The sequence below is a fragment of the Arvicola amphibius genome, chromosome 1 (genome assembly GCF_903992535.2).
Source record: "Arvicola amphibius chromosome 1, mArvAmp1.2, whole genome shotgun sequence".
Lineage (NCBI taxonomy): Eukaryota > Metazoa > Chordata > Mammalia > Rodentia > Cricetidae > Arvicola > Arvicola amphibius.
This window is the reverse complement of record NC_052047.1, coordinates 99,912,431-99,929,636: the sequence shown is the minus strand read 5'-3', so window position 1 is coordinate 99,929,636 and position 17,206 is coordinate 99,912,431. Positions and strand designations below refer to the sequence as shown.

At 55.3% G+C, this 17,206-nt stretch overlaps 1 protein-coding gene across 1 annotated transcript in view; it reads right to left on the bottom strand.

Annotated features, from left to right (window-relative positions):
- Sbno2 (strawberry notch homolog 2) overlaps positions 1-17,206 on the bottom strand; it is a 45,339-nt gene that overhangs the window by 7,642 nt on the left and 20,491 nt on the right. Inside the window, exons 5-14 of the mRNA XM_038335565.1 lie at positions 7,414-7,575; positions 4,562-4,645; positions 4,234-4,330; positions 3,777-3,931; positions 3,557-3,690; positions 3,381-3,471; positions 3,131-3,274; positions 2,268-2,385; positions 1,884-1,989; positions 1,445-1,598 (exon numbers count right to left, since the gene is read on the bottom strand). Coding sequence (XP_038191493.1) covers positions 1,445-1,598; positions 1,884-1,989; positions 2,268-2,385; positions 3,131-3,274; positions 3,381-3,471; positions 3,557-3,690; positions 3,777-3,931; positions 4,234-4,330; positions 4,562-4,645; positions 7,414-7,575 — 1,245 coding nt within the window. The remainder of the gene's footprint in view (positions 1-1,444; positions 1,599-1,883; positions 1,990-2,267; positions 2,386-3,130; positions 3,275-3,380; positions 3,472-3,556; positions 3,691-3,776; positions 3,932-4,233; positions 4,331-4,561; positions 4,646-7,413; positions 7,576-17,206) is intronic.

Sequence of the window (17,206 nt, the reverse complement as noted above, 5' to 3'; positions counted from 1 at the left end):
CTGCCAGGACCATGCATTTTGGCCTTTTGTTTTGTTATGTTTTGAGACAAGGTTTTCCTATGTAGCCCAGGCCTCCTGAGTGTATGATGGACAGCAGTGTGCTGCCACACGGGTCAAGCCCTACATACACTGGACACGCTGGGGATGACGGCACATGCCTGTCACACCAGTACGTGGAGAGTAGAGGGAGGAGGGTCCAGGGTTTAGGACCTGTTGCTGAGACAGTGTGGGAACAAGAATCTGTCCATACAGAGCCCATGGAGGCAGGACATATTCCTGCAGGGCGTGTGTGGGGCCAGGGACCTTGCTCAGGACCTGGCAGAGATGACTGGACGTGGTGCTCATGGTGCCCAGGCGGCCTTGAGCTCCCCTCTCCTGTAGAAACTCTGAAACCTAGGTATGGGGTGCAGGCCTGTCATCCCAGCACTTGGGAGGCAGAGGCAGGAGGATCAGAAATGAAGTCATTGTTGACTTCAGATTCAGCTCAGATCCACCCTGCCTCCAGAAGCCCCTTCCCCAACGAGAGAGACTTTAAGTCAGACATAGTGTTTTAAGTCTCAGTGTTCAGGAGGCTCCATATCATCATCTAGTGCAACATCCCCCTAGGCTGTGGAGGCAGGTCTGCCAACGTCACAGTATCATAGTGGCAAATCCCTCATGAAAACTCAGGTATTCTGGTACACATCTCTTAGTATAGCACACCGGTGGCTGAGGCAAGAGGATTGCCAGGAATTTGAATCCAGCTGAGCTATAGTGAGATAGGATAGTCTCAGAAGTAAAAGTAGAAGAGATAGGGCTGGAGGTGGAGCGATGGCTCAGTGGTTAAAAGCATTGGCTGTTCTTCCAGAGGTCCCAGATTCAATTCCCAGCACCCACACGGCAGCTCACACCTGTCTGTAACTCCGTTCAAGGAAAGCTGATGCCCTCACACAGACATGCAGGCAAAATGCCAAATACACACAAAAATCATGAAAGAAAGAAAGAAAGAAAGAAAGAAAGAAAGAAAGAAAGAAAGAAAGAAAGAAAGAAAGAAAGAAAATAAGCCTGGCAGTGTTGGCGCACACCTTTATTCCTAGCACTTGGGAGGCAGAGATAAGCAGATCTCCATGAGTTTGAGGCCAGCCTGCTCTACAGAGATATATGACAACCAGGGCTACAGAAAAACCCTGTCTCGAAACAGAAACAAAAGTAAAGAGAATAAAACTAAAGAGCTAGAGCAGTGCAGGCGCGGGCCAGACGGCCCAGGGAGAGCAGTGCAGGCGCGGGCCAGACGGCCCAGGGAGAGCAGTGCAGGCGCGGGCCAGACGGCCCAGGGAGAGCAGTTCAGGCGCCGGCTCTGGAAAGCACCGGCTCCACTACAGAAACCAACAACATCTATGGGATGGCGTGACTGTGCAACACAGATTAGGAGGAGGAACAGAGGTCCCTGTTTGCCCCAGCTTACCAGCCGGGCTGCCCGATTATAGACAAGCTCGAAGGCGGGGGACAGCGGGATCTCCTCGATGCGGAACGTAACCCCTGAAAAGCTGAGCTGGCGTGCGATGTACATGCCACTGACCTTCATGTCCATGGCCACAATCTCCATGGCACCCACTCCCCTGCAGACAGATAGGGCCTCTGAGACTGTGTCCCACTAGGAGACAAATGGGCAGAGGGTAGAACACAGCACATGGCAGAGGCCCTGTGGCCATGAGAAAGGCACAAGGCTGGGCCTGAACAGATTTGTATGGCCAGAGGGGAGCATGGCAGAGGACTTAGGAGAAGGGCTTATCTTTCTGAGAGGACAGGAGGTGCTAGGGAGAGAAAGGATGGCATACGTGCATCAAGGGCCCTCAGGATTCCTGGCAGGGACAGTCATGCCCACAGGCAGAGCAGGGGCTCACCTCTTTTCAATGGCGTGCAAGAACTCCTCGAAAGTCCGGAAGGGTGTGCCCTCACCCCAGATGCCCAGGCGACTCATATAGATCATGTTGCGGGGTTCAGAAGCACCTAGGGGTTGGTTGGAAGCAGGGAGCTGAGTGAGGTACAGTGTCATAACCCCAGGGAGGTGGGGAGACCGAGGGAAGAGAACTGAACTCCTAGGGAACATGTCCAGGGGTACCCTCAAGGTCAGGCAGAAGGTGGCATGGAGACAGCAAGCTCCATATTTGCCCCAGGAGCCACCAAGCAGAAAAGGTACAGATTGAAGTTCTGTGTACAGCTGGCAGGACGCCTCCCATTCCTGTGTAGGGGTACCAGAGGCCACATATGTGATGGAGCTTGCCTACCTGTGGCGCTGGCGTACACCACTCTGGCCTGGGGCAGCTTGCTTTGTAGGTCCAGCACGGCCTTGCCCATCTTGGTGGAACTGGCATTCTTGGCTTTGTGGCACTCGTCAAACACAATCTGGGATATGCTGGGTTAAGGAATGCTCCAGAAGGATGGAGGGTGTTCTGTCGGTAGGTGTTAAAGGGCACTGGGAGTGGGGCAATGACGCCCTATGGAGGCATGCTTACTCAGCAGGCAGGAAGCTGAGTTCCATCCTCAGCACCACATAAGCCAGCCTAGCGGTGCCCGCCTGCCACAGCAGCCCCTGCTGAGGGAGACCCTGACTGGAAACAACAGTGCGCCAAGGGGACGCAGCTCAGCAGAGCACACGGTAACCACGGCATCAAGGGAAGAACACACTGGGTAGAGGCTCTTGCCACAGCAAGCTCAGGGCCACCACTCCTGGCACATCCCTGCAGGGCCAGTGGCATTCACCATGGGCATACACTGTGTCCTGGGTCCTGTGGGCTGCCCACATGGAGGAGCCCCAGCGTGGGCAAGCTCTGTCCCATACTGTCAGTCAGTGCTCCAATACTATATATAGGGAGTCTGGTTGCCTACAGGCTTGCTAGGACCAGATCAGGAGTGCGGAGGAAGGACAGTTTGCAGGTTCTACCCTATGCTCAGCCCCTGGTATCACAACAGTTCTGAAAGGGCTGTGCCACTCTGAGGTGAGGATGCAGGCCTAGTTGAACGGGGAGCTCCCAACCACAGGTCAGTGTGGCCTTGGGTCCCTCTACTGCTCTCCGCTCCCAGGCTGAGCGGCTCTAGCCCTTTGGCTCTGCCCTTCTCCGTGCCCATCCATCCACCGGCTGCAGGATACCACACCATCAAAGGCCTCACCGCACCACTGCAGGATCTGGCGGAGGCGTGTGCGATGCTGCCCTCCTGCCTGGCTTTCTCCAATCAGGGCAGAGTAGGTGGCAAAGAGGACACCCTCTGAGGTAGTGTTGTCACCGTACTTGATCTGCGGACACAGGTTCAGACGTGGGGACATGTGCAGGGACTCCTCTACTTTAGTTTCTTCCTTAGTAAAGGGCTTGGACTCAGCTGGTCATCCACCACCTCCCTACCTTGCTCAACGCATGCACTGCGATGCCTGGCGCCTCAATGTCTCTCAGGTCCCGCTCCGCATCATACTTGAGGTCATTGGAGGCACTGAACCTGGGGGAGAGACCTGGTCAGTCACAATGCTGCCTGTCTCATGTTATCCCACCCATCCGGGACACCAGGCCAGGCAGGAACTCACCACAAAGCTTTCTTCCGGCCCCGCAGGTAATTCTCCACTATGATGCCAGCCACTGTACGGCCCTTGCCCACGCCAGCTCCATCCCCAATCAGGAACCCAGCACGCTGCCCACTGGGCAGTAGGACCTCATGTTGCTGTGGGTGAGCAGAGGTGAGTCAGGCCTGGGGTGTCAGGTGGCCTCCTTATGAGCCTGGCAAGGGTTGGGGGGGGGGGCTGGCACCTGGCAGGCGTAGGTGATAGCTTCCAGCTGTAGAGCAGATAGGGTCCCGTTGTCTGAGGTGGGTAGTGCCAGGGTGTAGGTGATGTCTGGGGGAGGAACACTGGACAGTGTACTGGTTTCCACTACACGGTCTGGATGCTGTTTCCCAATCTTGGCTGGTGAGGGGACAGAGGGCAGAGTTGACGCAGAATAAATAAATAGGGTAGAAGTAGCCAGTAGGATGCCAGGTGTGCACTCTGCACACACGACTCTGTCCTGACACCTGCACTATGGACGGGTGTGCACTCTGCACACACAACTCTGTCCTGACACCCGCATTATGGACCAGGTGAGCACTCTGCACACACGACTCTGTCCTGATGCCCTCACTATGGACTAGGGAGGGGCCATGAGCCCTCAGGTTTACACAGTTGTCTTCCTAGGAAGCATCTCTATCCTGTCCCTGGCCCGGACTTACACTTGGACGGTACGTAGTCGGCATAGGTCTCAGCGTGGCCCAGTTCTTCTGCCTCCTCTTCCTCATCTCCCTCCTCTTCCTCAGGCTGGCTGTGTGACTGCAGGGTGTGACATTTCAGGGTCTGTCTTAACTTGCAGTGACCCAGCTTTCCCCAGGGCAGCAGTCATGCTACACGGAGTGGGCCAAGCACAGTGCTGTAGAGGGGAGGAGCCCCTAAGTGGGGCTTCAGATTTCCAACTGCAAAATGGGCAGGGCAGCCCAGGACACTGGAGATGCCTTTGGAGCCTCTCTCTAGATCCCCAGGAGATACCGCGGCCACCCAATTTACCTGGTAGCTGACGAGAAGTGGGGTGCTGGAAAGGGAGGTCACTGGATCTTCAAGAGCCGAGAATGGCCCATTAGGCAGTAACAGCTGTAGGGGACAGGAAGGGAGGATGTGAGCCATGGCCTCCTATGCCAGTACCCGTATCCTTAGGTAGCACTGCTCATTCTCAGGGGCCAACCCCTCCGCCAACCTGGGATGGGGCAGATCCTGGTAGGACAGGCTGAGGACAGACTGTGTCCCTGTGGCATATGGGGGACCATGAGGCAGTAGCCTCTGGGCCAAGGGAAAGCAGACAAAAGCCAGACAAACATCCCAGAGTGCAGACTCCCTTGGGAGGGCCTGTCCTCCTCAGGGTCCATGTCCCCAATACTGTGATCATACTCCAAATATCACAAACCAGAGTCCTTCACAGGAGAGATGGATGGCCCTGAGCCTCATCATAGAGACCTGGGGCAGGACACGTAGCCATAAATGTTGAAGGGTCAAGATAGACAAATGGTGTGGCCTGGCCAGTGAGTTGAGTCTGTAGCCATGTCAGGGGACGTAACTTTTTTTTGTAAATGGATTCTCAATTCCCCAATCTAAATATAAGAATAGATTTTAAAGACTTATTTGTTTGTTTGTTTAGTTATTTATTTATTTATTGGTTTTTCCAGACAGGGTTTCTCTGTAGCTTTGGAGCCTGTCCTGAAACTAGCTGTTGTAGACCAGGCTGGCCTCGAACTCACAGAGATCTGCCTGCCTCTGCCTCCCAAGTGCTGGGATTAAAGACTTATTTATTTTATGTGTATGGGTGCTTTCCGTACATGCGTGTGAGTGCACTGTGTGCATGCAGGCCTGTGGAGGCCAGAAGGTGCCAGCACCCCTGAAATTGGAATTACAGCTGTGATCCATCATGCAGATGCTGGGAATCAAGCCTGTAATGACAGCACAGTCCCCTTTGTTTGGTTGGGTTTTTTTTAATATTTATTTATTTATTTGTTATGTATACAATATTCCGTCTGTGTGTATGTCTGCAGCCCAGAAGAGGGAACCAGACCTCATTACAGATGGTTGTGAGCCACCATGTGGTTGCCGGGAATTGAACTCAGGACCTTTGGAAGAGCAGGCAGTGCTCTTAACCTCTGAGCCATCTCTCCAGCCCTGTTTGGTTTTTTAAAATAAAGGCATGTAGCCCAGGCTGGCCTCAAACTTCCTATGTAGCCAAGGAACCTAAAATCCCAATCCTCCTGTGCGCTGAGGTTACAGGTACAGCACCACACCTGGTTCATGTGGTCAGAGGATGAACCCCAAGGCTTTGTGCAGGCCAGGGGAGCACTCTGCACTGAGCCCAGTCCTCTGACTGGGAGCAGGGACCGACTGCTCAGTGATAGCCCTGCCGGCCCCTGCTCCTGATGGCAGGCGACCTTCAGCCCTGGCCTCAGCATCCTTGAGGGAGGACAGGAGTCCCTGGGGCACTGCAGGAACACTCACTGTCACATGTCCCCCGCTCTGCTGGGAACAGAGCCAGGGGTGTCGAAAGCCAGCAGAAGCTTGGGAAGGTTACAAGTCCACACTCAACCCTCCTGCCTCCTTCTTCTTTTTTTTTTTTTTTTCTTAAATTAACAAAAACCCAAACAGACTGATGGAGGTTCCTGGAAGGCTGAGTCATGTTCCGGCCTGCTGGGCTGGGGCAGTGCAGGGTGTTAGGTTTCAGATAGGGGCTTGGTCCACAGCTGCCTGAGGCCCTGGGTGGGGTGGGCAGTACCCTGTGGCCGGCCTTGATCTCAGAAGGCGGAGGGGCAGGCGGGGGGAGCACACAGGGGCAGCCTGTCCTCCTGATGGCCCCCTGCCAACTGCACAATTGGCCTTTTACCTCAGAGCTGCATCAAGGACTCCCATCTGGAGACTCCTGGGAACATTCCTAACTTATTCTCTCAAAGTTTACAAGTTTCCATTTGGAAGATCCCAGGAAGGCCTAGACTGGAGTTCCCTTGTATCACTAGAATTAGGGACCAGGTCAAGCTCAGTGAGGTTCCATCCATGCCAAGGGCTCCTCAAGTTGGAATGACCATACATGCCATTAGTGTCCTCTTAGGGCCCGAGCCTTCTGGGTCAGTGTTCTGTACCCCTGAAGCCTGGGCACCCCAGTCACGTGCCTGCTGAGTTCTGGAGCCCTGTCTATGTGGAAACCCATCCACAGTGTGTAGAGCGAGAGAGAAGGTCAGTCCCGGAAGCCAGGATGCCCTGGGAGACACTGTCTGCCTCGCTATGGCGTGCTCTGGGGTCTCATGTGTCAGGGAGTCATCAGCTAAGTGTCTCGTCCTGAACATGAGGCCAGGTGCTCTCTGTGAGGCCTGGGCCTTGCGGGGATCTAAGCAGTGTCACTGACTGTACCCACCCAGGCCAGGAGCAGCCCCTAGCGGTCATGTCTATCTTCATCCACACCTCTGGGATCCACCGAGGGCAGAGTTCTTGGGGTGAGAATTGGTAACCTAAACTGCCTTTGGAGTCAGACATGCTGTCTGAGGACGTGCTGTCCTAGGATCAGGAGTTCAAGGTCAACCTTGGCTATGGAGCAGAGTTGAGAGCAGCCCAGGCTGTGTGAGACACCAGCTCAGTAACTAACAGACACCAAAGAAAAATAAACTCAGACAGCTTTGTGTCTCTCTTGGCTGCACCTGTTTCTAGCAGACACACATCTGAGACCCAGTGGGGTCATCTGGGGACACTGGACGTATAGCGGGCCACTAGGCTGTGGAGAATGTTCCTCCAGCCTCTGGGGTACAGCGCCCCTTATAACCCAGGCCACAGCCCTCCCTGCTCCACCCATGTCACCAGAGTGGCTCTGGAGGTGGTGCCCCGGCCCTGCTGACCTTGCCAGGGGTGGCTGAGGTGGTGCTGACGTCCCAGATGGTAGACACCTCGTTGAGGCTGTCGACATGCATGAAGTCAGGTGTGTCAGGAATGTCTGACAGGGAATCCACAGAAGACGAGAAGATGGAGGCATTGGAGAGGTCCTCCAGGCATGAGGGGTCCTAGGAGAAGGCATGGGTGAGGCAGAAGCTGGTGTGGGCCCTCAGGCAAGCGACAATGTAGTCTGCCACACAGTGGAGTTTGCAAGCCATGGACAGCAGTGAAGTCCCACACAGCACAACATGGAGTGGCCTTGAAGACATGGCACTCAGTGAGAACCCAGTGTTGACAAATGGATTCAAGGGTCCAGGGCTGGGGACGAGTACAGTGATGGCTAACAGGGATGGGATTTTGTCTGATGGGATGGAATGTTCTAGAAGTCATTAAATATACAGCTACAAATACATTAAAATCACAGAAACACACACTTCACATGAGTGATCTAAATGGAATATGGATCAAACTCAATAAACTTAGGTTTGTTTGCTCTGGCTTCAAATTCATGGTAATCTTCCCTCAGCCTCCCAAGATGACAGGTGTGAGCCACCATCTCCACCTAGAGACCCTGAAAGCACTCAGCAGGTTGGGGGTCTCCATGCTCCTCCCATCTCTCCAGCTTTACAGACAAGGGACTGAGGCCAGAGTGAGGATCCTGAAGGCCTGAGCTTGGGCAGAACTACCCTGCCTCCCTGAGCCCTGTGGCATTAGGATCACACCAGAAAGAGCCCCTTCACACAACCTGACTCTGGGGTCTTAACAATGAGCACTCCCAGAGTGCACAGCAGGCTCTCTGGGCCACTGTCTGCAACAGAGGTGTGCTCAGAGAGTGCCAGGGAGATGAGGCTGTGCCGGGTGGGAGTCTCGGTCCTAAGGCGGGTCCTGCATAACTCCCCACCTTCTCCGTTGGCATGGGGACAGCTGCCAGTGCCGGCCCCTTAGTTGAGGCAGGCCAGGGCCATCTGGTTTTATCCAGGGAAGGGGAGGTATGTCTGGGTACCTGGCAGCTTCCTGGAGAAACCTGCATGAACTTGGGTTGCTATGGGGTTGGGCTTCACAGCCCCCACCTCCCAGGGCCCTGTGATCTCACTGCAGAGGTGGCAGCCTGCATTTAGGGACAGGAAAGTGCACTGTGGGCTCTCGAGACCCGGTTCTCCAGACCCGGTTCTCCATCATATTCTGGGAGCAGGCTCAGAGAGACAGCCAAAGCCTGCGCCCTGTGCCACCTCCCTGTCCCCAGCACAGCGCCCAGTCTAAACCCTGGGTTTAGATGGCGCAGCATGGCACAGCTCTGAAACATGTGGTCTCCAGTATGGCAAGAACAAGGAAGGAGGCAGAGGAGTTAGAAGAAGCCCTAGGGCATTGGGGCTCCCCGGAACACACCAGGGCGCCCAACACCCTCCCCGCACACAGCCCTAGCAAGTCAGTGGACTATAAGGGCCTAGGGAAAGCAAGGTTCAGCAAAGCCATTGGTAAGAAGCAACTCAGACCCGTTCTGTTCCCATCTTCATCTTCCCTGGGATGATCTCTGGAGATGTGGCTGGAGGAGGCAAACCCTGTCACTTTCACAGTGGCCTCAACCCAAGATGGGGACACTGCCAATTAAGGCTGGCCCAGGGAGGCAGACTGAGAGGGTAGACTGGCTTATGTCCTGAGGCATCTCAGGACGGAGAAAGGAAGAAGCGAGGAGAAACTGAGGCACTCTACACAGCAGGCCATTATGGTGTCAACAGAAAGCCCCTCAGTGTGATGCGCATGACACAGGAACAGAAAGTGAGGGCTCTGAGGAGCGCCGTGCCACCCTGGAAGCCTAACTTTCTAAGACAGTCTCACACTGCCCAGGCTGACCTCAGCCCCCCACCCCCGTCCTCCAGTGCTGGAGTGGTGGAAAAGCTCACTGGCACCCCCAACGCCAGTCCAAACCTTTGCCAACAAAGCCAGTGAAGGGCCAGGGACAGCACGTCTGGACACAGGGTCTCCAGGCGTCCAGGCCCTGCTCACGCGTGAGTGCCGACGCTCCGGGCCATCAGGACCCAGCTCCCAGTCGTCACTAACAATCACAGACCCCCACCCAACCCGCTGGAAATGTCACAGCTGGGTGGATACCTGGTCCTGGGCCTCCCCTACAGGATGATCTGAGGATGGGGTTCCCAGCGAGCTCCCCCTAAAGTCTATACCATGTAGCTCCTCCCTGCTGGGTCTCTAGAGGCAAGAGCATCACCCTACTGGGCGGCACAAATGAGGAGGTTAGGAGGGTCCCACTGTGGTCACTGGCTGCAGCACCTGAGGTAGGCCTGCTGCGGGGAGGGGAACTGGCAGAAGCAAGCCCTAGCTAGACCCTCCTAGGCCACTCAGAGGCCAGACAGCAGACAGCTCCCAAGCCCAGGAAGGACCCTCCCTTGGTTGGAAACACAGAGGCCCCACCCCTCCTGGACTGGAAGACCAGAGGAAAGACGGGCTCCTGGCTCTACTTACCCTACGAGACCTGGCTGAGACTGAGTTCTGCCCTAGTCCAGGAAGAGATGTTGACAAAGTTCCCACAGGGGCTGAGAACATCCTCAACTCCCTTTCCCAGCACAGAGGCCACCTACAACCCTGTACCTCCTTCCCCAGTCACCCCACGCTGGCTACTGCTCTGAGTTCCAAATCATTGACTTAAAAAATTCTGGCATGTTCACTGTGACTTGCCAAGGAAAGTACAGAGTGCACAGGGCTGGGGGCGTCCTGCCCCAGTTCTGCCACCTGTGGGAGCTCAGGGGCGCCACAGGTGGCTCTGGGTGGCCCTGCTGGTCCCTGGCTGGTTACCTTGTTGAGCGCGGCGAACTGCAGCCAGAAGCGCAGCTGCGACATGGTCGGGGTGTGGGGCGCTGAGCAGTGGCCGCCGTGTCCCCCTGGAAGAGCTGCAGGGGAGCACCAGCCTCATGACCACGGTGGCTGCAGGCTCAGCAGCTCTGTCGGGCTCGGAGGCAGCAGTGATCCTGCCGGCCCCATTTGCATGAGGGTTAGTCACCAGCTCCCGACTTCCCCTAAGGCTGGGCTGAGTTTCAGGAAATGATGCCTGCCTGGTAAGTCAGGGCAGTTACTGGCAGAGTGCGGAGAATTACTGTAGGGGGCGGATCGGCCCAGAAGGGCTGTCAACAAAGGCGTACCCTGCCGGCCCGGTGCCTGGTCTGGTCCTATTCTCCTGGAGCATTCAATGGGTGGGTGGGGGGGGGGGGAGGTAGAGGACAAAGCCTCAGTTTCACCAGAACTACTGAAGCACTAGACTCTCTGTCTGTGACTCTCCTCCCCAAGGATGACAGGAATTAGGGGCTGGAGGGGGGACACCGTGAGAAGCTAGGAGAACTGAGGCCAAGGTACCTCTCTATTCCTCCCTTAGGCTAAGCGGAGTCTCCCCAGCCCTTCATCAAACCATACCCTCATCCTCAAGCTTCCTCAGCCCGGGCCATAGATGGTCATTCCTGGTATCCCTGAAGGAGCTGGGGGGTCACAATGGTGTGATTCCCCCATGGTGCTATAGTCATTTATAGCTGCCCCTGGGGACTGTGGCCTCTCAGGGTCCCATGCAGGGACAAAGAGCCCTGGGCATCCTGTCAGGAACATGGGGCCACAAGGTTCTCCTAGGTTCTCACTCCTTTGGTCACCCAGGACAAAGGCCCCAGAAGCAGCAGACAGAGCCGACTCATGTTCCTGGCCCTCATCAACCCTGGCAACATCAGTCCTACCCAGAAGCCCCTGCACTGCATTGCAGACCGGTGCAGGCACTGAGCAAAGTGTCAATTCCAGTTAGTGGAGGGAAGCCAGGCACTGTGGAGCACCCTTGTTATCACCCCAGAGGATGAGGCAGGAGGATCGGGAGAGCAGCCCAGGCTCCACTGAAAGAGCCTATCTCAATAAACTGAAAATAGAACTGGCTGAGGAGGGTGGGGAGCTGAAGCCCAAGGACTCCAGGAAGCAGCCAGGGAGCTTCCTAGAGGGCAAAGCACTCACTAGCTTAGAGTTAACTCCACAATCGGATTTCTAGATGCTCATGGGAAAATCAGGAGCACCACAGCAGAGAAGCATGGCGCACAGCCGGGAACATCATACAGCATGAGCAGGAGAGACCCAAGCACACGTGGCTTGGAGGAACCTCGAGGACGGAGCACACACCACGTGGGACTCCAAGGGCTGAGGACAAGATGGAATAACCTCTCAGGGGATACACTTTCCTCTGAGGAGACATGTGTTCTAGAACTGGACAGAGGTGAGGACTACCTGTGTCTGTAAATGCACTCTATGCACCCAAGGCTAACCTGGAGCTCCTGATTCTCCCATGGGTGGTGAATGTACCCTGTAGGACAATCTTTACAGCTGTGTGAATTCTAATTTAAAAAGAACTATTGGCCAGGGATGGTGGCGCATGTCTCTAATACCAGCACTCAGGAGGCAGAGGCAGGTGGATCTTGAGTACAAGGTCAGCCTGGGCTACAGAGTTCCAGTACAGCAAGGGCAAAAAAGAAACCATGGGGGGGGGGCGATTTCAGGAGGACTGAGAATAACAGAAACATCTTAAGAAGCTGAAGTCCAAAACAACCCAAGCATGAAAGGTGAAGGGCCTAAGGGCTCTCCCAGAGGAGAAAGAACTCAGGGTGTGACAGGGAGGGGTCTCTGATCCAGGTTGTGGGGTTGCTCTCAGTCTGGGAGGAGGAAGAGCCGGGAATAGGGTGGAGGGATGGACAGGGCCAAGCTAGACACACAGCCCAATGGTGGGACACTTGCTGATGTGAGGTCTGAGGCTGATGGCCACAGTGGGTGGCAGGGCTGGCCAGAGGGCATGGACAGGGTTGTAGACCCGTCACTGACTCCCAGGCTACCTGGTCTTTGGATCTGATAGAGGCAGTGGGAGTGAGTGTCCCTTACAGGGACAACCTGAACCTCATCTGACCTTGGTCTTAATGCCCCACTGTGTCTCCGGCCTTGGTTCTCAGCACCACGAGAGGACAGAGTAGGGCAAGGAGGGTTGCTAGTCTTGCACGGGGGTCTCAGAGCAGAGAAGCGGGGCTGCTAGCTCATCTGACCCCAGCACTCAGGAGGCTGAGGGAGGAGCACTAGCAGGAGGTCAAGGCCAGCCTGGGCTACACAAGGAAACTTTTGTCTTTAAAAAAATGAAATAAAAGCCGGGTGGTGGCGGCTCACGCCTTTAATCCCAGCACTCGGGAGGCAGAGGCAGGTGGATCTCTGTGAGTTCCAGGCCAGCCTGGTCTACAAGAGCTAGTTCCAGGACAGAGAAAAACCCTGTCTCGAAAAAACAAAACAAAAAACAGGCAGTGGTGGTGCACACCTTTAATTTCAGCACTGGGGAGGCAAAGGCTGGCGGATCTCTCCAGCCTGGTCTATGTAGTGAGTTCCAGGATAGCCAAGACTGCTGCACGGAGAAACCTTGTCTCAAAAAACAAAACAAAACAAAACAAAACAAAAAACAAACATACAGGAGCTGGTGTGGCACAAGGCTGGGGGCAGAGTGAGAGAGTACCACAGAGCCCTGGGTTCATCCCAGACACCAAAGAGATCAGGTGTAGGAAGTGGAGGACGGGAGATCAGGAGCTCAAGGTCCTCCTCAGCTAGCGGTGAGTTCAGGGAGACTGGCTGCTCTGCGGAGGACCAGGTGTTTTGATTTGGACTATTTTATTTATTTATTTATTGTTTGTTTGTTTGTTTGTTCGAGACAAGGTTTCTCTGTAGCTTTGGGGCCTGTCCTGGAACCGACTCTGTAGACCAGGCTGGTCTCAAACTCAGAGATCCACTTGCTTCTGCCCTCCGAGTGCTGGGATTAAAGGCATGTGCCACCACCGCCCAGCGAAAACCAAGGTGTAATTTCCAGCACCCACATGGTAGTTTATAACTGTCTGTAACTCCAGTTCTAGGGAATCTGATACCCTCACACAAATGTGCACATAAAACTGAAATAAATAAAAACAAACAAACCACTCCTGGGCCTGGATCCTAACAACACAGTATAGCAGAAATACTGGGCTACTATAATGACCCACAGGGTCATCTCTATGAGATGGAGGATCAGACACAAAAAGAAGCCATGGCACAGGAGGCTGGGGCTGGAGACAGGCTAAGAGTACCTGGTGATTGTGGCAGCAGTGGCCAGATAGGGATTGTGCAAACCCGCCTCACACACCAGGCTCCCCAGCAAGGAAAGCCAGATTCTAAATGGTTTTGGCCTCAGTCTCCCCTGCCCTGCCGACTTGCTGCCTCTACACAAGCCCCGCCCTGTGGCTCACAAGTTCTGTGCATAGCCTGGGCCATAGTGCTGTGGATCTCACTGTGCAGGGTCCCCCACAGCCCACAGCCCACAGCCCACCTCTACGTGGCAGTAGCCGCGCATGTCTTCCTGTAAAGCGAGCGCCCCTCTCTGGCCCTCCTTCCCTGATGCCAGTAAACTGTTGGGCAGGCAGAGGCCAGACCTCTGATCACCGAGACTAACATTTGCAGAGCAGTCAATGCTGTGCGGCCGCCCGCCGGGCAGGGCGGGAGGTGGGAGTGGGGGGAGGCGGCAGCACTGCTCCTTCCTGAGTGTGAGCTCATCTAGCTTCCCAGCAACCAGCCTGGAGAGCACATTACGGGATACACAATCTTGGAGGGAAGTAAAGGGGGCCTGGGGTGCAGGCCTACCTGTGTACACAGGACCCCATCCTACCTGTACAGGACCACGGCTAAGAATGTGGGGTCTGTGTGGCTTACACCAGGAGCCTCAAGGGAGATTCAGGGCTTGGATGGGCACTGGGAATGTTAAGGAGCCCTAGGGCATTCTAGGAGTACAGGCCAGGAGAGGCCTGAGGAGAATGCAGAGGAAAGACAGGGGGTTAGACAGCGGGTCCTTCCCCTTCCCTCTAGCACCCCTCACTCCCATCTGTCCCAGGCTTTGCCCTCCAGAGCTGACAGTCTATCTGTACCCCTGGAAACAGAAGCTTCCACTAACAGCTCCAGCGGTCACCTCGCCCTCACAGCCATTCCTGGACATGTGCCTGGGAACAAGGCCCCGTGAAAACTCTCCCATCCACAATGGGCGAACGGACAAACAAGCTCTGCAGAAGAGTGGACAACGGACACGGGGAGCACTGTCAGCCACGACAGGTAGCGACACAGGCCACAGCGTGGAGGGACCCACAGTGTGGGGCTCCACAAAAGGAAATGTCCAGAGCAGAAGAACCCAAAGATAGGAAAAGGATTCTTAGGTGCGGAGACTGAAGAGGGGAGGTGGCCGTTCATGGGATGGGTGATATGGTGGCTTTGGAGTCACGTGATGTCTCAACTTAAAAAACACACACGAAGAAACAAAACAAAACAAAAAACCCAACAACTCAAAAATGGAGATAAAACCAGGCGTTGAGTACCCACGCACCTGCACAGCCCAGGGTGGGCTATCCCCACAGGGGTCTGTGGAGCTGTTCCGGTCACCAAGCAGGGATATCAGAACCCATGGGGTAGGGGCTCCAAGCCACCTGGAGATGGAAGGCGGAGTAGGGATTCACGGGGCCCTTTCCTTGTAGAAGCAGGTGGTTGAGGTCTGGGGCTGGCTGAAAAGGAAGGCAAGGCTCCAAGAGGTACAACCAGGAACTCAAGACTGTGGGAGCCTGAAGTGACCCCTGTGTGATGTGACAGGGCCAGCCAGCAGCTACGGGGGGGTGGGATGGGGAGCGGTGGTGTCGAAGGTACGCAGCCTCTTGGGAGATGACCCCGTGCTGGGGAAGGGGACTCCCACAACTCACAGCAGAGGGACAAAGAGCCTGAACAGAAGACAGCAGATATCAGAGGCGACTATCCGAGGAAGAGACAGAATGCCAGACAATACTTTGGATTTCTTCTATTTCTTTTCCTGTTGTAGTTTTCTTGTTGCCTTGAGACAGAATCTCAAGGTGCAGCCCAGGAACACCCGGACTCCTCCTCTGTCAGCCTCCCAAGGGCGGGGTCTGAAGGACTTCTTCCTTAGAGGGCTAAGTCACATGGCTCATCTTTTTTCTCTTTTTGCTTCTTCTACCAAAAAACTTAGGGCTTGTGTTTAGTTTCCAGCTGCCTGAGGGTTTCTGCTGGTTCCTGGCACAGCTGGGTTTTCTGTCCCGACTCCAGGCTCACACTGCGCAGTGAGCAGAGGCCACGAGGGTTGCGGTGAGGGAGTGTCTGCTCGAGCAGAGGCCTGCAGCCTGCAGGTAAAAACTCTAAACTCAGATGGGTGGGGCTGGCACCACACCTAGCCGGTCCAGGTCTCCTCACTTGAGCACTCCTCAAGTCCCTTCCCTTTTGCTTGGCTCAAGTCTGGCTCCTTCTGGTTCCATGGAATTCAAGGCCACCAAGAGCCCAGGGAGGTGGGAGAGGTGAAGGCAGGTGATAAGCTTGGGCCCCTCAACCCTGGGTCCAACCTTCTGTGAACAGGGCACAGGCATTTTGGGGACAGTGTGTGCAGGGCACACACACAGCAAGTGGTCAATAAATGCTCAACCACTGAATAGACGTGGCCATCTGACATGAGAGGTAAGAGCGAGCCACCATGTCCCAGATGTGTTGGGACAAACAGGGTCCAGGCAAGGGGCAGACCACATAAGCACAGTTCAGAGAGGAGGCAGCTGTAGGCCTCTGGCATCAGAAGAGATGGAGACAGAGAGACACAAAGACAGAGGGCAGAGACAACGAGACAGGGAGACAATACAGAGACAGAATGTGAGGGCTGATCTTCTTGCCAGCTCGCCACATCTGGAGCAACGAGCCCAAGCAGCTGGGCCCACCTGTAGAAGATTCTCTTGCCTAGACCCTAACCTGTCCACACCTTCTGGTGGCAGTCTGCATAAAAGGGCACAGGAGGAATCGTTTGCTCTCTGCCTGCTGCCCTCTCTCGCTGGCGGGTTTGTCTACCCTGCGGCTGAGGCACTCCTTCACGGTGAGAGCCCACTCCTTCAGGATTCCAGTGCAGACCGTGGACCAGCAGTTCCCTAGGGTTCCTCCAGGACTCCAGCGCTGGATTGGGACTGCTGAGACACCTGCTTCTGGACCAGGACAACCCAGGCCACAGCCCGTAAGCCACACTACTAAATGGCTGCATGTGTCTGTATCTGTAGCTATGCGCATGTATATTTTATACTCATTCACCAGTTCTGTCCTTTAGAACCACGACTAAGGCACAGAGGGACAGACACAGAGACAAAGACAGAAAGGCAGTTGAGATGTGGGCTGGCAGGCCTGGCCTCCTCACTGTGTTCTGAGAAGGAGCCTGATGACACAACACTCTTTACACTTCTGCAGAGACCTGGTGACAGAGACATAGGCCACTGCCCTATCGCTGAGCAGAGCCCTCTGGGACAGCTCGCTGGTGTGAGTCCTTGGGTGTCAGTGGGAGGGGCTGGTGGGGCGGATGCCCTGGTGACCCATGGGGAATGGGATTCAGAGCCTGTCCTGTGATCTGTGGGTGGGCTTGGCTACCCGCACCTGCTGCACAGGGCATGCACGCTTTGTGTAGGGCCTGTGGGGAAATCCCACCACAGTGAGGGGTGTGAGGCAGGTGTTAGACAAGACAGATGATCTACCCCGTGAGCCACAGACCCTGGGAGCCTCCAGCCTTCCTCATACAGCTCCCCTGGCTAGGGAAAAGTCACCTTCAGGTACAACCCTGAGGCAAAGTCCCAAAGGCCAGTAACAGCAGATCTCAATTCCAGGATGCCAAGACCAGTCTGGGTGGCCTGATCCTCCCTGCCCAGAGTGGCCTTGAATCCC